Here is a 25977-nt window from a genome sequence, read left to right on the forward strand (position 1 = left end):
AAATGAATTCCTGGGCAAACAAGGCAAAAGTTATAGAAGGAACTGTTGAGATCTGAACAGTTACGTTGCAAGCTTCCCACTTCAATACATGCAGTCCAGGTCGAAAGCAGCCTTCATTTTTAATTTATTTACTGGTCCACATAAAGAGCTCTTTTTCCCACCAATGAGGATTTTAGGCAGTAAAAAAGCAGAGAATAGAATTGCAATAAGGATATCTGTTGACAGAAAGTGACCCAAAATGACTAAGGTGAATGCGATTTTTAAAAATAAAACATGTATTTTTCACTTGCAATTTTCACCATCTGACAGATGAGCACTAGAGCACCTGAACACTACAGGACTCCAACTCACACATGGCAAAAATCAGCCTCTCCACAGCTCCCTCCACTCCCAGCTTCTGACATACAGATCAAACATTACTTTGTTGCTGGACTCATTATGAAAATTAAATGAAACCTCCTCACAGCTGATGAGAACAAAACTTTTGGTCTAGAGAGCCAGTGTTAGTGCTCTATGGGAAGAGAAAAATCAGAGGAGTCTTCTTCAAGCAGCTCTCCATGAAAGTCACACACGGAGCTTGGCAGGAATACTGTCCTCACCTGCTGAGCCTTCCTACCAAAACAATCTCTGGCCAGGTGCACAAGTGTACAAACATCTGCTCAGAAATTAAATCAGAAACCTAACTAAGCAAGGCACATTTCTTGCACTGAGAAATGTGAATATATCTGCTTATTCAGGTAATAGGATGATTCTGTAGAAAAGAAGAGTGAGGCAGGCAGCCTTTCCCAACAGATTTTTGGAGGCATAAAATGAATGTAGGCTCCCAAGTCCAAGCTAAGACATGCAACCTCCTTGACACCAATCTCCTCAAATCTCCAAGGTATGCCAAAAAATTTATTTAGTGACATATTTATCAGTTGGATAAAGCTACACACTGACAGGTCTCATCATGCACAGAACATGTTTATGAGACTGCCTTTGGATTAAGAACTGTGTCCATATCAAAAGAGCAGCCTTAAAAAAAATGTACATGTGCTCTGTAAGATAAAAGGATATTTTCCAGTAACAGGGAAGGGAGAGAAGATCCCACCAAGTCAGGAGACATCCAGTAAGAAGGGGACTAAAATTAAACAAAATTAATACCATTCTTTGATTTTGTATTCACAGGAAAAAATATTCAGAGACACGGACAACTCACCTCGGTCACATAGTGGGCTTCATCCACAGCATATTTGTTCTTGAAGAATTCAGGGGGATGAATCCTTTGGAAAACAACAAAAAGAAATACCTGGGTTTAGCTTTGCTCTTATATTTAATACGGCCACAGACAAATTCTCTATTATCGCAACAATAGAATCAGATACGAGAAATGTTTTACTAATCTTATCTTTAACTCTATTTCTCAAAATAGGGCATTACATAGAAAGTTGCCATGGCTGCAAAAATCAGGGTGCTTTAATCCAATCCATGTTTAGACAGCACAGTCTCCTCAGAACCAAACTGGTTTCTTCCCATCCTATGCAAGACAGTTTTGTTAGGGACTTTGCCACGCCATTTATACACAACTTTCCAACTCACCAAACTTTGGAAGGATGTGAAAATAACAAAAGATCAGCCTGACCAGTGTTATATTCAAAAGAGCAAAAAAAACATTCTTTTTTTACCCTGCTAACCACCCTAGCAGACTGAGGGCTATTGAGATGTGGGCTCTGCTGCCTCTGTTCCTCAGGACACCAGAGATGCACTCCTCTAACCCACCACAGTGGGCAACTTACAGTGTCCAAAACCAAATCTTTTCTGCTCTTTTCTCCTGATATCCAGCCACAGACATTGTTCTAAAGGCCAGAAGAACATGAAGGATCTGCTTGCAGCCAGTCCCTCCAGGGCTCTCCTGCTGTTTTCTGTACCAGTGGCTGCACTGCTGCTCATTCCTTCACTGTAGGGCAGCAGCCATTCAGGAGACTTCAGTCTCTGATTACAACCTGCATGTCCCCAACACTGAAATAAATACAACCTCTGTAATCCTGAAAATGTGATCTCAAAGTAATAAAATCACCCACTTTTCATTCTTCCACCAAAAAACCATTTCTTTACTTCCAGAGTAAAGAAAACAGGAGGAAAACCCCATGACTGGAAGTGCTGGAGCTTGGACCATCCCATGCATTTTGCTTCCTGAACAACAGCAGGAGAGAAAGAGGCGCAGGACCAAAGCTTCAGCGATGTAAACATTACACAACATTCTTTTCCATCTGGGAAAGAATGAAGGAGGCTGGAGGGCAAAGAGCATTTCTAACCCTTGCAGTGAGGACCATCAGAAGTGGTGGGGCAGCTCAGCACCTTGAGGAGCTGCTCCACACCAAAGGCCTGTGCCAGAGCTGCTGGAGCACTGCCTCATGTCCATTTTTTAAGTCTTGTGTGCTCCTTTATCATTTACATTTCTTCATGCTCCAAACAGTACTGGGCTGTGGCATCAACAGTGTGAAACCATTTATGCTGTTCTCAAGAAAAAAATCACAGACTTTAAAAGATTTATTATCTGTGAAAGTACTACTCAAAAGTAACACAAAATTATCTCGTATGTTCCCTTTTGCAATACTCCTTGTGTAGACTCTTCCTATCAGTGACAAAGATTTCAAAGCAATTATCTTTGCTTTGAAATAAATAAATAAATAAATAAAAAGATTTATCTTAAATCTTTTCTCCCTGGCTTATTTCACATATAATAAAAAAATCCCCCCACTGTATCCTCTTATCTTTATATACCCTCTATATTATAGCCCCCTTACCTCCAATTTTTGCATACTCTATTTCTCCTACAGGCATCTCCTTATTTTTCCTTCATTCCTCACACACTGAAGTATTTTAACAATCCAGAAACATGATGAACAGATTTAGCACCTTCTGGTTTTATTCTCTTTTATTACAGTTTTCACCAATTCATCTGGTATCAGAAGAATCCCAACTGTAAAACCAGCTACTGTACAGCCAGTGGTAATTTATGGTAACGAATGCTCTTTAGAGAAATATATCCAAAGCATCCTTTTATAATCAGCTGCATTGTTTAAATCAAAGAACTGTTTCATGTAAAGTAAATATTTCATAAAAGTACAACCACAAGTGTGCTGGATTTTATTGACTTCATTTAATGCAGTTAAAGTAAGAATAGGTCTTATTTTCCATCACTCCAATAAGAAAATTTCTTTCCACAAGCTCTTTCTTAACTTCTTTTTCATTCTTTTTGTTGCTAGTTACCTCATACAATTGTGTAGCCTACAGCACATGGCTACTAATTTAATTCTTTGGTTATAGTTAATATTAATCTGTTCCAGCTTTAATCCCTCCAACATCCTTTTATGTACACTATGACTCTTTTGAGGAACAAAAGTGGCTCATTGTTCTTTCATGGCTGAAGAATTTTTCTCTACTCCAAGAGAAAGAGAACAGCAGCTCCCCACAATCCTCCATCCTCTTTCTCAGTTGTTAAACGAGGTCATCTTTGAGATCCTTTGGACTTCATCACATCTAATGACAAGCTGCCACGATTCCCAGATGTGTACCTCCCTGCTCATCTTCTTCTGACTCATTCAAAAGTCAGCAAGACTTTTAGCACAAAGTTGAGAGCCAGACTTCTCAGCTCCTCTCTGAAGCACTCACAGCTCTGCCTCACATTTTTTATACAAGCATCTAGCACCTCCAAAGAGATGGAAAAATAAATTCAAATACACTTCCCACAAACTACCATCCTATGGGATCCATGATGCTCCAGTGATGAAGCTGCCTCTCCCACTGTGGGAAGATCTCCAAGTCCAACTCTATTGCAGAACCATAGAGGTGCAAGGAAAAAGTGTACATGAAGTCTATATCAGAGCCAAAAAATTCTACGCTGTCACATAGAAAAGTAGTATGGAAAGCAACCAAAGGTAAGGGAGAAGGAGAAGCAGAAGAAGAAAAGCAGGCCAAGGGAGGCAATTCTGCCACTCTGCCCTCAGGTGAGACCCCAACTACAGAGCTGCCCCAGCCCTGGGCCAGCACAGACCCAGGAGATAGAGCTGGAGCTGCTGCAGAGAGCCCAGAGGAGGCTCCAGCAGGAGCAGAGGGATGGAGCAGCTCTGCTGGGAGGAAAGGCTGCCACAGCTGGGAGTGTTCACCTGCACAGGAGAAGCTTCGGGGTGACCTATTTGTGATCTTCCAGTACCTGAAGCAGCAACAGGAAAGATGAAGAGAGACTTTTTACAAGGGCCTGGATTGACAGGACAAGGAAGAACGGCTTCAAACTGAAAGATGGCAAGGTTAGATGGGATAATGGAAAGAAATTCCTCCCTGTGAGGGTGGTGAGGCCCTGGCACAGGTTTCCCAGAGAAGCTGTGGCTGTCCCATCCTTGGATGGAGCTCTGAGCAACCTGGGACAGTGGAAGGTGTCTCTGCCCACGGTGGGAGGTTGGAACTTGACGATCATTAAGGTCCTTTCCAACCCAGGCCATTCTATCATTCTGTGATCCTCAGTCGTATCTTTCCATATTCTCTTTACTCTCTTCCATTTTTTCCCCAGTTTAATGGGGCTCAATGAAAGATAATGATGCACAACATGGTAGTTACTGTAAAAAGTACCATTGCAGAGTTCTGAGCAGATACAGGGCTCAGGACCCATTTGTACCCAAATTGAATGCAAAACAGGCTAAAGCTAGCACTAATCAGCATTGTCACAGGGTATCTCCCATTAAATGCTCATTGGCATGGAGGAAATCAGAACTTACGTTCAGTTATCATAATTTCAAGTACATCTGATACTTCCCAGGGATGAGGAGTACTTCTCTTTCCAAATGACTCTAAAGAAGCTAGGAGTAAGTTAACTGGTTACAACTTTTAGGTTTGGCTTTGTCATTTGTAACGCTGCTATGGGCTGCCAGTTTTAGAATTCTGATTAATCACTGCAGAGACTATATGCAAAAAACCCCACAGCAAGCCATAAATTAATTAGAAGGATTACCCAAGTGGGAGACATGATCCCAGATATTAGTGAATCATGCTTATTTACCTATAAAAATATAAACCCCAACCCTTTTGTAAACAGATGTGAACAGGAGCAATGACCTAATTTTTACAGGGTGTGCAAAATTGTTTAGATTCCCTGACAACACAGCTTGGCAAAAACCCACAAAGAATAATGCATATCAGCCCTAAAAAGGCTCAATATCCTTTCCCTATAGTTTTATAACTCCAGCCAAACAAATACCAGTGTTAATCAGAATTGTCAATAGTTAACTTCCAGAATAACAGGAGTCATCATTTTCTCTTACAGTGGGAACAAGCATGTTCCAAACTCCTGGAACATGCCCACAAATGCACGGCCAAGCATCCAGGCAAAAATGTGACATCTCCGAGTTCATGGCCACTAGAAAGATAACCTAAGAGTCCTACATTGATATTAATTTACTGTCTCTAGTTCATCCCTTACAATTCATCCCAATTTCTGGGGGAAAAGCTGAAGTTATTTTGAATTAAACATTAAGCTGTTTACTTTCTGCTGATGCTTCCCATGAAACTCCTCTGTCATCCACGTTTTTCTGCCCCATCTAGATCACCTACCTGGTTTCTTACTTTCAAGACTTTCTCAGTGATTAGGAAATGCTGAAGATGGGCTAAAGATGTGAAACTATAATTTAAGAAGATTTTTGTTATACACTGCTTTATTTTAACAGCTATGATTTTATTTAAGCACCAAACATTGAAGATTCATCCTTCAATGATCATTTCAGCGACAAATTTATTTTAAACAAAATTCTACTCAGGTAGCAATGGGAAAAAAGAGGTGGGGGAGCTGCAGCAAAACTTTCACTGTAAAAATACAGTCTGAAACATTAAGTCAGAGAGTAAATTAATACCTTACAATAATGACTGTACTTCATTTCTTTTACACACATTTATCAAACACAAAACCCCCGAGCAAAAACGTAAGGGAGCATAGTACTAAAAACTAGTCACAGATCCCAGTCAGTTATTCATCTTAGTGAAAAAATCCAAGTTTAGAATAAACTTTTCCATTTGGTTTAACTAAATTCACATAGTACATGAGATGGCAGGTTTAAAAGCCAAGATGCTTCATCAAATCACAACCAAATCACACCAGTTCAGATTTTACCAGACCACATTATTAGGACTGGCTCCACTTTGATGTGATCCTCAGATTGGAATAAACACTGGCTCCTGTGTTTATTTATCAGTAAGATGAACAGCTATAACAGTTCTGGATATCTATAAATACACAAAAAATGTATTTTAAAGCTTTCACATATTTGGACAAAATTCAAATCGCAATTTCTTTGCAGCAGTTTATCAACCATGCTGTGTTTCCACTTTAAACCAAATAAAACTTGGTCTCATTGTCTAAAAACATTTTAAACCTGCTGTTCATTACATTGTGCAAAAATTCATAACACAAATCTTCAGAGATCTGTACAAATTTGACATCACTGTAAGAATTCCATTAAGCAACATTTCTTTGTATGCTAAAGGACTCTGGAGCAATAGCCTTGTAATACCAACATGACAAAAAATGTTCTAGTTTTCATAACAGTATTCAGAAGAGAGGTAAAATGAGATGGATCTAAATCACAAATGCCAAAGAAAAACTGTGAACAGAATTTCTAATAGCTGATAGCTATTCCTGAATAAAACACATCTAAGCCACCTGCTAATATATTTGAAGCCTAATTGCTGATACACATTTTTATGTATATGCTTTCATTTGCACCTAAACATTTGTCCAAACTTCAATATATTTAACACATATTCCCTTTGTACTTCCATGTTTCAATGCTTCTAGGACAGATTTTCAGGCTTTAGTTTTTACAGGGAATCAGCTCTAAAATGAAATTCAGCTTTTCCTGAAGCAGTCTGGTTTAGCTTTTCCTCGGCATTTCAATTGGGGTTCCTAGTTCAAGATTATTTATCTTACTGCATAGCCTAGAATGTAGAATAGTCATGTAGGAAAAAAATATTCCAAATGGAATTGGAAGTCTTTCTCCACTGCTGCATATAAAAGAATGCAATAGGTGTAGCCTACCATAAGCACCAATGTGATGTAACTGCTTTTCTACCAAATGAAATATTCATTTAGTATCAAATGGCACAGACAACAAAGCAGTATTCTGGATGGCTAACCACATATGCTCTCACTGAATGTGTATTAGGGCAAATAATGGGAATTACCTACAATTTCTAATCACTGTATCTGGTTGTAGCAAGAAAAACCAAAACCAAAACCAAACATACAAAACCCAAAACCAACCAAACAGCAAAACTCAAAAGCAATAATTTATGGGGTTTTTAAAAATGAGCTGTAGCGATCTCAAAATAACCAGTCAACAACCATTTTGAGGAACTCCTACTATGTCAGAGAAGATGACAGCAAGTACTGACAGAAAGCAACATGCCATGCTAAAGACTCTCTCCTACAATTAAAATACAGATCCACAAGTCTTAGTCTCTTTAGGATCCACAGCTCCTTGTAGACGCTTTCATAAAGTGACGCTTTCATAAGCAGTAATTAAAAGTAAGGATTAACACTGTTGGAACAATAACAGAATAGAGCAATAACCAAGACTTCTACACAACAATGTTCAGGGTACAACACTATCCTAATAGGTTCTGTAAGTTTTATTGCTTAAAATACACAAAAAATTGTCCAAGCTTGTCTCACAAAATCAGGAGAGGATGATTCTTGATGTAGTGAGATAGAAGGCTAAAACTAGTGAACTTCACACTAAAGCTTTCTGCTTCTTCCATTCAACCGACTTTCAGATTCAGAGTAACAGATATAAAACACCACTTTATGGCAAAATCACTTTGCCTTGTGCAAATTAACTGCCTACATTATCCTGCAGGTAGCACCTGTACCTGGCACTGCAGCACACACAGAGCATGAATTTTGTTACATTTTTCCTCACATAAATGAGGGAAAGCACATGCACAAGGAGAAAACTGGACAAGCATAATCTTCAGCACTTAAGTTCTACACAGTCAACAACTTATTTCTCAGCCCTTGCTAGAATGAGCTTAAAGCAGAGTACAAATTTCAGAGAGACTGCAAACACAGAGTAACAACCTTGGCAAAATTCAAGGCAGAAGAATTGAAATACATTAGCATATGTGGAGCTGAAAGAGGAAAATGGATGCAAAAGCAATGTTTTAATGTTGTCAGAGATTCACCAATAAACTCCCTTCTCATTACAATATCATCAAGTTAACAGATGGTAAAGCATTAACCAAACAAGAGGGTGTCAAGAACTGCTAGGAAGAACCACACAGCACACTTTAAAAGACACCAGCAGATGTTCCTGATTTTGTCCAAAAAAGTGCCATCACCTTTATATTCCAAAAGGAATTCCACTATCTCAAACAAGAAGATTAAAAGGCATCAAGCTAGATTTAAAATAAAACAGTACTAATGGGCTTGCTGGTATCATAGACAGCAAAGTTTTTACTACCTTAATTGTATTCCCTTTCCACATTTCTCTAGATTACTGCTACACTCTTTGAAAGACAAAACGACCTGTGCACATGTAAACTCAGACTCCTTGCCTGCTACTTTTGATACAGTCTCCAGCAAGATGGATTCCACAAAAATACGGATTTCCAAGATGGATTCTGACAAAATAATGGACTTTAAAAGGAACCTGGATGAAGGTGGGAAGTCAAGCTGATCTGACTGGAAAACAAGCAGGACTGTCAGTGAAGCCCCATCGGTGTGAGGGGCAGAACAGCAGAGTCCACAAGCTTGAAGCTGCACACAAGGGGCTGGGTATGTGACACTGCACTGCCCAGGGCTATACAGATCAAGCAGAATCAGAACAACCAGGAGCAGCAGTACAGGCCATTGGACTCAGGAAATCAGAAATAAAGTACTGAGGAGAATGTCACAGTAGGTCCTACTAAAAGCCAAACACTGACCTCCCATTTGATCTACTTCAAGTATACAGCCTCACTGCTCCTGCTTAGCTATTCCCACCACAGACCTTTCCAAAAGATGAAAAGTTCTTGAGACTTTCTATAAATTCTACCTCAAGCAGCAGTGTCTCAATTAGATATTTTAGAGATACTATCAGGAGCTACCCAAAAAAACCACAGAAAACTTGAAATTGGTAACCTTTGCTTTATTCCTCTCTGCAAATAAAATTCTTCCTTGGAGTCAACGGCTCTATACAGAAAGAACTGTGACTAAGGAAATGTTTACACACTGAAATCCCTGGAAGATTTCTTGCAGCATTAAACTGATGACATATACTCATTAGAAAACTCTCTTCTTTACAAAAAAGAACGTAAGAATTATAGTGGTTAAGGTATGAAGTGTAATTTCTAGGTCAGTATATACAGTGTTTTACTTAAACACTGGTCTCAAATCTTGCTTTTTAACAAAGGAAGTTATATACCAAATCTGCCAACAGTAGATGGTCTGCTTTCTGGCAAAACACCTCTTGGGGGAGGTTAGGGTTAGGCCACCTGCTCTGACTGCCAGGGCTCCAGCAAGGGGTACACTGCACTAAAACACAACCTGCCTGCTTTATGCTCCCATTTCACTTTTAAGAAGCATTACTATTAATGATATATTTCCCTAACATATTTTAACAGACCAGTTGGGTTTGGTTGGTTTTTTTTTTTTGCTTGCTTGTTTCTCAGCAGAGTCCACACTCTTTCAGAGAGTCCTTCCTGAGATACAGACAGGTCACAGGGAATAAAAAACCCTAAGGAAAACAGTTAACATCAAGAGCAATGAATGTGGAATTTCAGAAGTGCAAGAACAGAGGAACCACTGTAGGTATTTCGCTTGAGGTTTTTTTCACTGAAGCATCTTGGCAACAAGAAGGAAAGCTCTGCCCCCAGGCCAGGCAGGGGCACAGCAGAAGGCAGTGTGGAGGTGCAGAGCCTTGCTGGAGCTCTGCTGGCAAACCCCACAGACACTTCTTTTGCTGCAGCTCACCTTCCTACCAGCAGCAGCCAAGTCCTTGTGAAAAAACACTCGGCATGCCTGATTAAAAAAACCAACTTGGATTCTCGGATATTTCAAAATGTTATCGGGAGTTCATATCACTGAACTCAGCACTCTTGGTAGCACATTACACAGAGTATGAAATAAGAAATGTCTGGCGGGGGTTATCAACATTCCCTGCCACACCACCAAAATGAGATGTGCTATCTCAATCTGTGGTTTGAAGCCACATCCGGATATTAAAAAACTCTGGTGCAGCATGATCAAACACATTTGCTTAGTGCTGGTTCTTTTCTCAAAATGCCTGAATCAAAAAGGGGAGAGGAAAAAGAAGCACTTTAACACTTACAAAACCACCAACTGGAGCATTCACTTCAAGGTGTATGCTGGTAGAGACAGACAGTCAATGGACTGAAACAAATTGCTATTATGGCTACAAGCCTTCTCAACAAGAAACCTGAGCTGTTCAAAAAAGCCGTAAGAAAGCAAAGATTTATACAAATAATTACAGAAGTAAAAGTCATGAAAACAACACACATTCATCCCAGACCAAGTAAGGCTTGTGGATAATGAGAATACTGGGACAATGACTTAACCGAGCATTTGAGAATTTGGGATTCTGTCCCTCAGGTGAGAGCCCACCTGCAGAGCTGCCCCAGCCCTGAGCACAGCAAGGGCCTGGAGCTGCTGGAGAGAGCCCAGAGGAGGCTCCAGCAGGAGCAGAGGGATGGGAGAACTGGGATTGTTCAGCCAGGAAAAGAGAAGTCTCAGGGTGACCTAACTGCAGCCTTCCAGTGCTTGAAGGAGACAAAAAGGAAAGATGGAGAAAGTCAATTTTCAAGAGCCTGGAGAGACAAGACAAGGGGGGATTCTTTCAAACTAAAATATATTAGGTAATATATTAGAAAGACATTTTTCCCTGTGAGGGTGCTTAATCCTTGGCACAGGTTGTCCAGAGAAGCTGTGGCTGCCCCACCTCTGGATGTGCTCCCTGCCCATGGTGGGAGGATGCAACTTGATGGTCTTTAAAATCCCTTCCAACTCAGGCCATTCTATGATTCTATGAAATACAATAATAAATGAATGGGGGACAAGAAATGGAAATCACCTTACCAGGAAGAGAACTGGAATCCTGGAAAATAAGCACCCCTGCACAAGTCTTGTCAATCAAAAGCAACCAGCTTTATTGTAGAGTTTTGAAAGGATCAGATGAAGGGTAAAGCAACAGATGTACCACCTGAATCACAGTAAAATATTTGACAAAAAACTTTCTCAAGACTGCTACTCTCCAAAATCAACTCAAACTGGCTTAGACAGAAACACTATAATGTAACCTGAAACCCAATGACTAGTCATGACACAAAAACAGAAAAGACTAAAGCAGAAAATAAAATAAATAAATAATTGTATAAAAAGATGAGCATTCCCTGGGCTGGGAAACCCTCCAACTGCCAACCTGAAAACTGCTGTGCCAACTTAGACTGATGTTCCCAGAAGTTAAAGCAATAAACAGAAATGGACTGCAAGTCTTGATTAGTGAGCCACTGCAAAGACTGAAATTAGTTCTCACACTACTCAGAAATAGAAGCATAACTGAGTATGAGATCCACAGAGAAGATTTCCAGGTGGTAACAAACTTTGCAGATAAATTTCAATGCCAATTGGCACAAAAGAATAATAAGATGACCTGAAGTTATTAAAATGTGGGGTCTTTTGAAACAGCAAAATAAAGATTCAGTGGGTACTGGGAAGTGACAAACTGCAGTAAAAGACCAAACAGAGACATGGAAAAAGAAAAGTCTATTTCATTTTAGAGAAAAAATTACAATAAAAAGCATCAAGAGATGGCAGATCAGTTCTGAAGGTAAAACCAAAACACACACAGCTCTGGAGCAGGCCATGAAGAAGAGGACCTGTATGTTCCACATTAATAAAACTCCTGTAGAAGATGTCCTTCATTCCTGCAAAATGTACATTAAGAAGAGCAATTAAGGTAATCTGGAGTTTGCTCCCTATAACACCCCACACACTCCATTCCCTTTCCAAAGAGCTGTCCCCACTGTCACCTTCCCTTCCACAGACCTTGTCCTCTTGTTGCCAGAACAAGGGTAATTAATGCACCGTCTCCATCACCATGATGTAGCCACATAAACATACCATGCTGTGCACGATTTAATACTTACAATAATTCAAAATACAAATGCCACAAAATCTCACCGATCTCCTTTAAGAATAAGAGATCAAGAAATCAATTTCTTAGCTTCTAATTTTCATGGTCACAAAGAGTCCATTAGGAAAAAAAGGGTAAAAGTCCACAGTGACTGGGAGGCTACCTTCTTTCACAAAAGTGTTAAAGGGAAAAAAGCAAACAAACAAAAAACTCCCAACCAGGTACTTCTGCAGTTTTTTCAAAAGGCAGTAAAACTGTTCAGTTTTGCTGATGTCAGTCAAGTGTAATCACCAAAACCAAAGGTTGATTTTGCTTGTAACCTACTTGAAATTTATGACAATGTTTTAAACAGCTTCCTCGTTAGGTCACTGAGAAATAGCTAACATTTGCAAAGCCTTTCACTGTGCTTTATTACAGCTCCAAGTGCTAATCCAAGGTTCAACTTCGAACACACAGGTAGTTTTCAATCAAATTCATGGGAAAACATTACTTATAGAGGGTGCAATGTCAGATTAAAGCTGCAATATTTACCAGTCACCCAGCAGAGCTTCAGGGAAAACACAGAAAATTGCACCATTAATTGGGCACCACAGCACCATTTCATTTTTCTGAACCATTTATACATTTAATATGTGTTTCTAGAGTTAGAGCATGAAGGGGTTAAATACTTTTTGACTTCCATTAAAAACACTCTATGTGGCACGGCTATTAAGTTATTCTGGCACGCTCTCCACATAAAGCAGCTGCTGTACAGTATGTTTTACTTTATAAAATATCTTTAATCAGCACACTGACTAGTTCTGTCATTTATAATTAAGGAGGTAAATGGCAGGTGCAGCATTAATTAGCAAAACTGAAGTCTTTGTGAAGACATGCAGTCATGCCAACTCACTGCTTTCTAGGAATAGAAATGATGGCTAACAGCTTTGTTGCACCAAAAGCTTGATTAGGTAAGACTGTGCCAAGAAAGAGGGACATTTACAAAACATTTACACTTCTGAAACCTTTACTAAATCCTATATTACCAGATTCATTTCTTAAACTCTTCCCTCTAAAGTTAAAAACAGAAAAATATTCAGGAGCAGAAAAGCCACCCGCTAAGCTCAGAGTCATTCTCAAAGTCTGTGTTTCTGCCTTACAAATGACAGAGGGACAGGGGCAGAGGCACAAGTCAAGAGACAGACAAAGTGGTTCTCTTACTAGAAAAGGTTTTTCCAGTGGAAAACTAAGAAACTGGCTGGCCCAACATCTGGAGAAATGCCCACAGCCATAATTTAAAAACAGCAATGTTGTTGTGATCCCTCCCATGAATGTAGGACCACCAGTCCTACAGCCACCCTCAGAACAATTCTGCAACTGCCACCCTAAGGGGCTTTGGATTGTTTTGGAGAAGGTCCATAGTCTGCATGTTAAACTAAATCTCTCCTTGCTTTTAAAATTTCAGAGGTTATTTTGGCTTGAAGGATTTCTGAAAGGTAGCCTTACAACTATTTTTACAAATCTTCAGAGCACACACATTCAGCATGAAGTCCTACCAGATCTGTAAAGTGTCAGTCATCCCCAACACCAGCACTGCTGAGTGCTGGGCTGTGGGCTGAGCCCAGAGTGGTGCATTCCTCATGGGCACAGTCTGCACAGTCCCCAGGCACCACCTCAGCAAAACAAGAGCAGTGCTGAGGCTGGAAAAGATGCAGTGTCCATGGTCTCATCTGTAGACTCATGGTCTGCCAATCTCCAAGCAAACACCATCAGATACTGCACTGCTTTGGCCAAACTAAGACTGCAATTTGAATGGACTCAAGAAGACCCATTTTGTATTCAAGGCAAAAAGATTAACCCTTCTGAATGACACATTATCCACTCTATGATTCAAAAGCAACTCAAATATGTGTTCTTCAGCAGTGAAGGCACAACACTACATCAAATGATAAATTTAGTAATGCAGCAGTGGTAAAACCATAGTAAAGAGCATTTTGCATTAATTTTAAGAGAATCTGTGTGTTTCTGCCCAAATTCACAGATTCTCACACTTGTCTTAAATAGAAAACAGAATAAACACCAGGCAAAGCAACTCCACCCTGTGCTATGAACTAGCAGAGCAGCTGCAGACCTCTGTAAGATACCAACCTCCTAAATTTCACAGAAAGCATTACACTGATTTGTGCCTCACTGATGTTAAATGGCTGTTTCTCCAGTGGGTAGAAAGAGCCTTCCACGGGCCCAGAAATAAGCACTGCCAAGGCAAACTATAGTCATAAACCGCAGTGGATGGAAAGCACACTTAATTGTGTTTTTCTTTCAGTGCTAATTTTGAGCTAAAATTGAATCCTCTGGGAAGGAACACCATCCCTAGCTGTGTGCAGTACCCACTGTCATCCAGCTTATGAAGCAGAACTGCTACTGCCTCACAAATGAGTTATTCACCCAGCCTCCTTCTGACAAGCAGAAAAAGTACATGACCACAGCTGACAGAAGAGAAAACAAGATTCAAACAGAAGGATTTGGGAAGGGTAAGGAGAAGAATTTAGAAAACAACGAAGATCATTTGTTATACTCTGCAAGAAGACACAATGACAATAAACTACTTTCAACTAGACTTAATTAATTCTGTAAATAGACAGGCAAGTGCTGCACAAACAAATCAAAAAGGTCACTAGTTACGAGCACCAAAATATTTTGTCTGAGAATCCAAAATGAGATGCTGGAATTTCAATAATATTTTTAAGCTTTTTTAGATTAGGCACAATCAGTGTGAGTATGAAATAGCTGTTTTGAACTAGCAGAGGAGAATTTAAGAATAGGAAAAAAACTTTGCCTATAAGTGGGAATAAGCACCAAGTGGGAACAGATTTCGGAGAGTACACACGGGGGGCTTACAGAATCTGCCCTCTCAGACAGGTGTGGCTCACAGCTAAAATATTTCAGACAGCAGCATGAAGATTTTTATGCCATCACAATTTCAGTCCCCAGACAGGTCTAAGACAGTGAAATTCATATAAACTCTATGAGAAGACAGCAGCCGTGCCCTGCCATATGGTCTGGCACAGTTCAGCACCTGGGATCAGTTACAACTGTTTTCCTTTTCCCAAAATTAGCATTAAAAGTGATAGCTTCAATTAGAAGTGAAGCAGCTTGAAAGAAAATTAAACTAGAAGCAATCCAATGTACTGAGACAATGTAGATGATACAAAAAATTACAGTTTGGTAGAGGGTATAAATACAACTAAGACTGAGAAAATAAACAAACACATAAATAAATCAATTCCTCCACTACTATGGCACTGTGCAGTATTTACTACAAAGGTGGATGGAGAGATGTTTATGGCATACTCATAGAATAGCATTTAAATCACATTTTCCTGTCCATGAGTTCATGTTAAAAAAGCCTGTCAGAGGCTAAACTACCTTATGCCATTCAGAAAGCTTCATTAACTCAGGCTGCTGCAAACTGGCAAAGCAGCTTGAAAAAGCCTGCTTTATTATCTGTTTTTGCTTGGGCTTAACACAATGGTCCACCTTCCTCTCAGAGCTAATTGGTGGGTTCCAATTCTAAAGGTATTGCACTCTAAATGGTGGTGGATCATTTCATATCACATGATCAATATCAACTGATTGTGTTTGGCATCTCTGTGTATATCACTCTGTATATATCATTCCCATGGCATGATTTGGTGGAATCTGATTAAATGACACTACACTTGAGCTCTACAGGCAGTTATGTTATATAAAGTACTTGGATACACCAGAATGCAGTTAAAAGATAGGTCTTACTTTCCCATCCAAACAGCATAGCTTTCAGGGAGTTGTGGAACAAAAAGCATAGATCTTCCAGTATCAACATCTACTGCTCCAAAGCAGCCTGCTTCAGTTACTCCAAAAGTCCAGTGAAAGTAAGATTCCTAGGTTAAAACAAAATATATTCTTAGACCTCACTTCTACCAGCTTTAAAAATACACTACAGTACATGCTAATTCCTATTTCCACATATCTGGAAGAGGTCTCTTGCTTTCGGAGGGGGAGGAGTGGTTTAGGTCTAAACCTTTCCAGACTGGTTAGTTTTAGGTTAGAATAATACAGATCCCTTTGCTGGTAAGTGGAAATGATCAGAGATTTATAAACTACCATGGAGAGGTTAACTCAGCACAATAAACATACACCAAACATTAAAATACATTTCTCCAATCTAGAATTAGGGAATGCATCATGAGAAAGGAACAATGATGTCACAAGAGACAAGGCAAAAGCAGAGTGCTGCTTCATTGGGTTGTGAAGGCAAGGTGCTGAAGTGAAACCCCAACCTTCCCCAGAGAAGAGGAAGCTGCACTAGGAACAGCCCTTAGCCAAGAGTTATTTTAAGAACAAGCAAGCAAACAAGAAAACACCCAACAATACAGGATTTAATTTTGGTAAGAACGGACATAGGTTCTGTAGCCTGAAAGGTGCATCTCTTCTAAAACCAGACTAGTGACTTCATTGAGATATGTGCTATCGAAATTAGAATTTACTGGGTTTGTTTCTTCATTACATACAATAGCTCAATTAAATTCACAAAACAAAGTGCTGCAGAAACCACGCAGGGTATGGGATATGGACAATTTGAGTTGTTTTAAACCAACATCCCCAGAATGTGTTAAGTCCTATTTGTGACAGAACACATGGGTACATAAGGAAGAGTCTAAGTTAAGACACATGAAAATTCCCAGATATAAGCTGCTGTTCTATAAAACCATGAAATATACTTTTCTATTAATTAATTCACCTTAAGTCTACTGTAACATGTTTTATAACACAAAAAAGCTTGTTTTTTGGGTCACAGACAAGACTGAAAAAATTAAGAAATATTCCACTGATGTCTTCAAGATTAGAGTCAAACACTGATGAGCAGTAAGACCTTGAACAGGTTTAAGCCCTTTAAACCAGATAATGAGCCTGCACTAAAGTACTGAAAGTGAGAGCAACTCAAAGTGAAGAAGCAATGTTATAAAGAAGCCAATTTATTTAAGCAAAGCACGACAATGCACGTCTGAGAGATAAAGAGAACATAATTTAAAATAATTTAAAAATTCACACAAAGTTAGTTTCTTAATTTGAAGTTTTGATTCAGCTCTTACCTGGCGAAACACAATCCCAGTATCAGTACAATATCTCTGGGTTTCTTCTCCACCCTGCAGCAGAACAATTGAATTCTTCTGGACATCCTTATTCTGCCTCAGGCGCTCACACAGTCGTCTTCTGTTCAAGGCAAAGAGTGCTACAGGCACTTTCAAAGTCTCATTCCCCAGCCAAAAGGAGGGTCTAGAAGAGATGTTTTCAATCGACAATTAATGGCAAAGACAGTGGTTAGCACAATTTAGATGCACAGTGTTCATCAGTCTAGTTCAACTCTACTAACAAGAGGCTCATCACTCATGGGGCAGAGATGCTGTACACAGGCATCACTCTCAAGCAACCACCAAGCATTGCTCACACGAGTCCCAAAGGAAAAAGGGGCAAACACAGACAAGGCTGGCTGCAGCTACAGCCCAGAGCACGACCCTCACTACACCCCTTTGGGTAACACAACACAGAGTGACTACAGCCCGTGTCAGCTGAGGACAGCCAAAGCAGGAGAAATCCGTTCTGAGTTGCTGAAAACAGAAGTGGAAGTTTACATTAAGTCTAGCAAATTTCAGCAAGTCTTTCTGGGAAACCGGGAATGGAAAGAAATTATGATGGATAACAGAAAAAGGACAACAGCATTTCCTATAGACAGGACCTGCAAATCTCTTTTCTGTGTAAGTATGTTTTGTCTTGCATGCAACAAGCAGCTTCAGCCAGTGACTGAACTCAAACATCTGGCCACAGGAGCATGGACTGGGTACCCCTGCTGGACCCTAGGGCAACACAAATGTGCTGGGACAGCCCAGAAAGACCCTGAAAGATGGCACTCAACACAGTTTAAAAGCAGAAGGCTTGCTGCTATTAAGCAATTTTAGATGTTGAATGTGGGAAATGGATTTCTAGAGAACGCTCAAAACCTTTTGAGAATTCAAATTTCAAAAGCCATATTTAAGTCTTCTTCACTTTCAAGCCATTTTATGTTCCATTCCAATTTTGTTAATATCTATATTGTCTCACCCTTCACATAAGATTAAAAATAAACCCAAAGTATTTAAAACGCCTCTCAGTTGCCCCCTCTCTGAGTCAAAAAAAGAGTATAATCCAACAGTTGAAAGTACCTCAAGAATATGTGGCTGATTCATTCCCATTTCAGGTCCATAATTTTTTGGAGCTTTACCAGCAGAAACACTATAGCTTTTCTAGGATATGGAGCAGAGGGAGGAGTTTAACCTAATGATATGAGAAGAATCTAAAAGCAGTTTGTTTTGGGGGTAGTTTTTTATGCTTAATATAGCAAAGCTGTGCTTTGGAGCTTTAGTATTAGAGATGATCAAAAAATTTATCCATAAAATCCTATTATTTAAGTCCAATTTGTTCCTCTACCTCAGCTTCTCCAAGACTGTCTGGATGGTCACTTTCTACCAGCTCTGATTTACAGGAGATGCCAGAAAGGTGCAGTTAACTTGTTACCATGTTAAGATGACAAGAAATGAACCAGAGGACTTAACCTTAGAGGAGCAAAGCTCCACATCTTAATTACTATATAGCTTTCATAGGCAATCTGAAAGGTAACCTTTGATTTATAGCTGCATAACCTCCTAAAAGACTTATCAACCTCAGAAATGTAAACCCTATAATTTCCTACTGCAGCCACAGCATAAAAGAGCTAATAAAATACTTTATTTTACTTGCTTAAAACCACTTGATGTAACAGTGTAAGTCATTTTAGAAGGCAAATTGTTCTTGCTAATCCACTTTTCAAATTATCTGCTTACAAGTTCAGCTGATGGCGCACAAAACCCAAATGTGTTTATTTTTATTCCTTCTGACACACACCTGACAGCCCAGCACCAAGGCAGGTAATCATCCCAGGGGCTGCAGACTACCTATTGCAGCACATCAGCACAGCCTGGAAGCACAGCACAAGCTTTTCTTTTGGCTGCCTGTGCCTGCAGGAAAAAGGAAACAGGTTCATAAAATCCCAGCAAAAGCTACTGGAAGTTTTAGGTCAGACAGTGAACTTTAAACTAAAAAGAGGCAAGGCTTTCCAGGTGCATAGCTGTGGCTCAGTAACTCAGCAAGGCACAAGAGGCTGAAAAGGCTGTTTTCCAACATGATTATCCCTTGGAGTAAGTACCTGCAACGGCCTGGAAATCATATGCTCACCTTATGGGACATTTATATAAGGGAGGAAAGAACATCATTGGATACCCTTATATCATATGTTGCTCTCAGATCTTTGTATCTGCTGATAAAAAAAACAAAAACAAAAAGAAAAAAAAAAAAAAAACCAAAACAAAACCAAACAAAACCCAGGCAGAGGTGGTAGCACAGCCTGTCTCATGTTTTGCTTCAAAGGAAGGAAAAAAGTCACCTTCATTGCTATTTTACTCACTTCACAAGTTTGGGAATCTTTTTCTGTGATTAAAAAAAAAAAAAAAAAAAAAAAAAAAGGAAAAAAAAAGAGAACTCTGACCTTTCTCCTCCACGCCTATTCCTGCACTCTGGAGTTCATCGAAAGCTGCTACAAAGGCACATTTTCCTCTCCCTCAAGCCTAATATTAATGCTTTTATTATACTTAAAACCTTTGACAATCCAAATGAGACTCAAGGAGAAATAATTACATTAGGCAGCAATTCATACCAGCAGTTTTACTAAGCCACATAAGTGTGCCTTTTACTGGGACCTTAATGCTAAAGCTAAAATGCACCCTAGTGCAAAATGACAGTTCTTGCGCACATTTTCTCTAAGTGAAAGTGTGTTCTTCCTTGGACATAACAGATCCCACCTTCCCTGTCTGAATATGATGCCACAGCAGAGCATGGCCTCTGCAGCTGTTTCAGTGGCACAGTTTCTTCAGGGCCATGGCCTTGGTGTCTGTGTTAAGGCTCCTGTAGAAAACACAGCAGGACCCTGAGCTGGACCCTGCAGCAATGGCTGAGTGTTGCTGCCAATGAGCACTCATGTGAATTCACACCTCAGACACAGTGAGCTTGCCAGGAGATACACCTACTTCCACAACTGCAATTCTCTACTAAAAGCCAGCTAGGTTTCAGAGAGAATATTCGACTCAGAGGAGTTTACTTCTTCCACAGCTCTTGTTCTCCTTTTTCTCCTGCAAGCACCCAGACACCAGACGGATGGCAGCCCCATGGATGGACTGACAACCCGGCAGAACACCCACAGGTGCTGCTTTGCCTGCAGAGGTCTTGGCACACCAGAGCCAAGCACCAGCTTTCCACAGCTAACACAGAGTTCTTTGCAGAGCCAACACTGACAGGGGCATTTAAGTCTTACAAAAGGGTGGGTGGCTGTACACCCAGATTCCCGTGGCAAACAAAAATCGGGAAACAGGACTCTCATAATACTCAAGATCACAAGCAAAAATGTCACACATAGGGCTGGCTGTTCAGTGACTTGTAGTAAATTGAGTGGGTATGCATATGTAACTGCTTCACACGTGTATCAACCCTACAAATACAAATGCAAATACAAAAGCAGCATAAAACTATGGCATTTGCCTTGGAAAAAACTGCCATAAATTATCTCCAGGGAAGAAAGTACAAGCTTTTCATTCTGGTCCATGATCTCTAATCACTCAGCTATATCCCACAAGACACACAAATCACAGAATCATAGAATGGGTTGTGTTGGAACACACCTTAAAGATCATCTTGCCCCACGTCCCTGTCATGGGCAAGGACACCTCCCACTAGAGCTCAAGGCTTAGCTCAGCCTGGCCTGAACACTGCCAGTGCTGAGCATCCACAACCTCCCTGGGCAACCTGTTCCACTAGCTTACCACTCTTCTTACAATTAACAATTTCTTTCTAATATCCAGCCTAAATTGCCACTCTTCCAGTTTCTACCCATTACTCCCTAACCCTGCAGCTCCTGATGAACAGCCAGTCTCCCTGCAGCCTCTTCAGATAGGAAGGTGCTGTGAGTGTCCACACAGCCTTCTCCTTTCCAGGCTGAACAGCCCCAGTTTTCTCAGCTTGTCTTCTTAGCAGAGGCACTTCAGTCCTCTGATCAACCTCGTGGCCTCCTCTGGACTTGCTTCAGCAGAGTTATCAGAACTGAATTAATACAACACAGCAGCTGATCCTTCAAGGCCAGTTTCTTCTGTCAGCACAAGGACTCTGGCATCTCCAGCCACAAACTCAACCCAAAACTCTGATGTGAAGTTATACACTTGATAAAGAAGGGCATTTGATACAAGCACTGCTTTGTGGTGCACACCTCTTTGAAGCTATGCTAGCTTCTGCAAATAAACCTTAGCCAGTGCCACAAGTGGATACTCGCAAGAACAAAGCAGGGCAAGACAATCTCAGCTCCCTTGTCTTCTCCAGGCTGGTCCCAGCATTCAGCCAGTGCTCAGTCTGGTAAAGGCCTCCCGCAGCAGCTGACACTTTCCTGCTGGCTGTCACATACAATTTTTATGATCACTTAGGCCCAAGCTCACAGACAAGCTCTTTTATTGTACTGCAAGTGAAATATAGCTAGGAACATTAAACTACATCTGTTTCTTTAAAGGATATTTTTCTTTTGCCTGGAGCTCCTGATTTTCAATGCTTATTTCAGGAGTTTTATATTTTAGAGAGCGGACATTCTGGCACTATATGATTCATCTAACATTTTGAATTTGTTGTAAAGCAACCACCAGAACACACTAGTAACCAAAATTCCTATTTTATTTCTGGTTTTCCTACCATTTTTCAGTTAATCTTCTGTACTTTCAGTTTTTTTGAGCAGAAAATTCATGGACTGCCATTTCTGATCTGCTGAGATCCCACAGAGAGGATCCAGATTTCAATGAAGATGAGAAACCACAAAAACCACTTTCAGTAAATTATCACTTGTTCGTTAACTGGACCTTATTTATTTGTTTGTTTTGAGCAACAGACTCATCAACCCCAGCCTGGAGCCTAAACAATTTTCCACATCCCACGTGTGAAGCGCAAGGGGCCCGTGCTAACAGCAGCACAAGGAAACAGGCGATAGAACCAAACAGCAAAAGCAACTACGGCTGTTCAAGGTATAAATGGGTATTTTCTTCACGGCCAGCTCGGCGTTTCTTGTAAACCAGAAGCTGAAGTCCCGGCGCCGCTCCATGTCCCGGCTCCAGGGCAGCGCCGGCCGGAGCTCCCGGGACAGCCCCGGGGACACCAGGGACAGGGACAGCAGGGACGGGGACACCCGGGCTGGGGACACCCGGGACAGGGACACCCGGGCTGGGGACACCAGGGCCGGGGACACGCTCCGGGCAAAGCCCCGGCTCACAGCCGAGCCCCAGCCTGACCCGCGTCCGGCAACTTTGGAAACTTCCCCCTTCGTTTTGGTACAGTGATAACGGCACCTTCTTACAGCATGGTAAGAAATGGCTGAAATTTGCTTTTAAATATGCGAAACCCCTTGAGCTGTGTAACCCAAGCCGCCTTTGAGCATCACTTCCAAACCTAAGACAACTTAAAGGATAAGGCAGGCTGGGGGCGAGGCAGTGCGAGCCAACCCGCCCGTGGGACCCTTCACAGTGCCCTCAGCGCCCCGCGCAAAACCCGAAACCCTCCGGGGAACCGCGGGTCCAGCGCACGCAGCCCGGCCCCATCCTATGCCCTGCCTGCCCGGACACCGCCGACCCACCGGGACCCACGAGTCCCCGCCGGCCGCGCCGTGCCCCTCGCAGGGAGCGAGGTGCCGGCGGTCCGGAGTTCCCGGGGCCGGGGTTCCCGGGGCCGGGGTTCCCGGTGCCGGGGTTCCCGGGGCCGGTCCGGCGCGCACTCACCCCGCCGCCGCAGCCATGTTCACTCCCGGCCCTGCGCGGTCACGTGGCAGCGGCGCCTCAGCGCGGGGCGGGCGGAGTGGCCCCGCCCCTCCCCTCGTGGCCCCGCCCATCCCCTCATGACCCCCGCCCCTTCCCCTCACGGCCCCGCCCCTGTCCCTCACGGCCCCGCCCCTCTCCCCTCACGGCCCCGCCCCTCTCCCCTCACGTCCCGCCCCTCTCCCCTCACGGCCCGCTCCCCTCACGCCCGCTCCCCTCACGCCCGGGCCGCCCCGGTTCAGGCCGGCCTGGCGGGGCACCGGCGCTCCCCGGCCCCGGGTATCGTCCTGAGCGGCCGTGTGCGGCTGCTCCGGCCCTCTCCGCGCCTGCTGCCTTCTAAGAAACAATTCCAGGCCTCGAAGCCAGGATAACATGTAAATACAACCTTTTACAGAGATTGCTGCTCTACCACTGACCTCTCCTCAGTTAATGGTTGCTCAAACAATCCACTTTATGTGCAGTTCTACTGTAATCCCTGGAAGAGATGTTTTCCAGCTGCATTTTGAAGTGAGGGTGTTTAGCAGTAGCCTTGGGGCTGGAGCCATCGCCAGCCCTTGGGCTCGCCCCACTCTGCTGGGTTTTCTTCTATTCACATGGATTTCATCACAATGTGAAATTACTCGTTCTTGCCTCAAAATTACTTGTTCATGCTTCAAGATTACAAGATACCTGAAGAAACTATCACAGTACAGTGTTCACACATCAAGTAACTCAATGCAGTTGCGAAAGCAGATACGGGGGAGCACGGAACACCAGACAAGAATGAGAGACTGGAGCTCTCTGTGTGCAGCAATAAACCAGTGATAAACTCAGCTCAGGGTGGGCAGGTGACCCTCCACCCCGGGAAGGGCAGTGTGAGTCCTTGCTCCAGGAATGCCACCGCTCTGTTGGTCTGGAACCTCAAAAGAACATACTGTGAGACCTGAAATATTTGGCTGCTGCACATGAAAGGTCTGCTTCCACAATAAACACTCAGGAAAGAGAGGAATGAAGGGCAGAGTATGATCATAAAATACATGGAGCTTTAAGTTGGTGTATGTTATGAAAAATCAGTGCACTGTTACTAAGACACATGCACAATTAAGCCCCTTTTTCTCATCTGGTCATATTGGTCTTTAGAAGTTGTGAAAAAAGCACAGCTACTCATGCAGAGCTGGCTCTTGTGGTGTGTGAGAGCTGCAGGGCAGTCACAGGCAAACATTGATTTCTGGAAGTCTGGATAGGTGCATGTAAACTGATAAAACTAGAAAAGTCAAGCAGTCATTCTCTAGCTCTTTATGTTTTTATGTCCAAGAGTCAGAGACCTTGAAAAGTTTCTTTCATGAACTGCACATTTGACAAGTAACAATACTTATTTTGGGGTCCAGATTCATGGATAAAGCCTCATTTTAGAAATAATTGATAAGTTGTTAAATTTCAAGAAACTTCTCTCAGTTTTTGCAGATTGGGGAAAAAAAAAGTGAACTGCAGTGAAATATTTTACTGCTTTCAGTCTCCAAGAGGGGCTTCCTTCTGCTTAGGTCGCATCAGAACCACTGGGAGGAGGCTGGGAAGCTCACTTGGCTTTTCCTTCTCTCAGGACTAGAGAGAAAAGACTAAAGCCTTCAAGGTACTCTTCCAAATACTGTCCTTAGTGGCTTTGGGCATTTGTACTTCCCTGCTCCCTTTTGCCTACTTCTACACTTGCCCTAAAAGTCTCCTGAACTGTAGTATCTGCTCCCTAAAATGGATTTTCTGGGTCTCTGTCCTGTCTATTTTAATTTCCTTCTTAGTCATTTTTCCTGCCTTCCAAAAACAATCATCACATTTAGAAGTTACTTGCAGTGTATTAAATCTCAGCAGGAAATAAAACTACATTCATTAGAGGGAGAAAGAAATATCCTGTTCTTCTGTCTCAGGATTTGAAAGAATGAAACTCCTGCACTGTGCACAACTTAAACTCGTTTATGAGGTGGCTATACATGAAATGCCACCACAGGAATGACACTGGCTGCCAGACTAGGAGCAAATCCAGCTTTATTGAGCACACAGACAATTCTGATTCTCTCCATGCTGCAATTGAACTCTGCAACTGAGAGGAGTAACCCTTAATATCTGAGAGGCTGAGTTCAGAACACTTCCCTCTCCACCCCAGTCTGACTGACCATAACTGTCACTGGTCTCCCAGCAGGACTCTCTCCATGAGCAGGAACATCCTCGCTCATGCTGAAGGCCTGATTTTGCAATTTAGGCAGCTTTAAAAATTCCCACTGTAGCAGTTTGGATGTACAAGAGATGCCAGACTGCAACATGTGATGGGATTCTGCACCAGCCCTCAGTATTTCAACTGTTCATACTGCTGTCCAGGCAGGATCTGAGAGTTCAGCACCATCAGAGCTGATTGCTTCTATTATCTCAGCTGAAAAGAAATAATGTTAGGTTAAAAACTTCCTTTTATTACATGAAAATTACACAACTGTTGTGAATACAGGTCAAGGCATTCGCTCCTGGTTTTAGAATACAATGAATGAAAATCCAAAGCTGACAAGGGCAGATGCAGCCCAAATATGAGGTAGTGGAAAAGGAAGGATGCTGCAGTCACAGCATGTGCTTGGGGAACATCACTTCTCCTTCTGCCCTCCAGCCTAGAGTGGTGTCAAATACAGGAGCTAAACACTGACTGCTGCAGTGTCTGAACTTCTCTCCTGCTTTGGGAAAATGCAGCTGTTGAGAGGCCAAATCATCTGGGACTGCTGTGAAGGATCACAGAGACATCCTGAGAATGTGGTGCCACAGTGAGCACTCCCAAGCTGCCAATACCATGACATGAAGTGGGGAACAGGGTCTAATGGTCAGTGACTAAGGGCACCCTCCCTAGTAAATCCTTACTTGATATATGATTTCAGTACAAGTTTCAACTC

At 41.9% G+C, this 25977-nt stretch overlaps 1 protein-coding gene across 1 annotated transcript in view; it reads right to left on the bottom strand.

Annotated features, from left to right (window-relative positions):
* Window positions 1–23083, bottom strand: part of PEPD (peptidase D) — a 140176-nt gene extending 117093 nt beyond the window's left edge. The window contains exons 1-4 of the mRNA XM_066327988.1: window positions 23042–23083; window positions 17267–17450; window positions 15927–16054; window positions 1199–1262 (exon numbers count right to left, since the gene is read on the bottom strand). Coding sequence (XP_066184085.1) covers window positions 1199–1262; window positions 15927–16054; window positions 17267–17450; window positions 23042–23058 — 393 coding nt within the window. The 5' untranslated portion in view covers window positions 23059–23083. The remainder of the gene's footprint in view (window positions 1–1198; window positions 1263–15926; window positions 16055–17266; window positions 17451–23041) is intronic.
* Window positions 23084–25977: the final 2894 nt, after the last annotated feature.

This window comes from Sylvia atricapilla, chromosome 12 (genome assembly GCF_009819655.1).
Source record: "Sylvia atricapilla isolate bSylAtr1 chromosome 12, bSylAtr1.pri, whole genome shotgun sequence".
Classification (NCBI taxonomy): Eukaryota; Metazoa; Chordata; class Aves; order Passeriformes; family Sylviidae; genus Sylvia; species Sylvia atricapilla.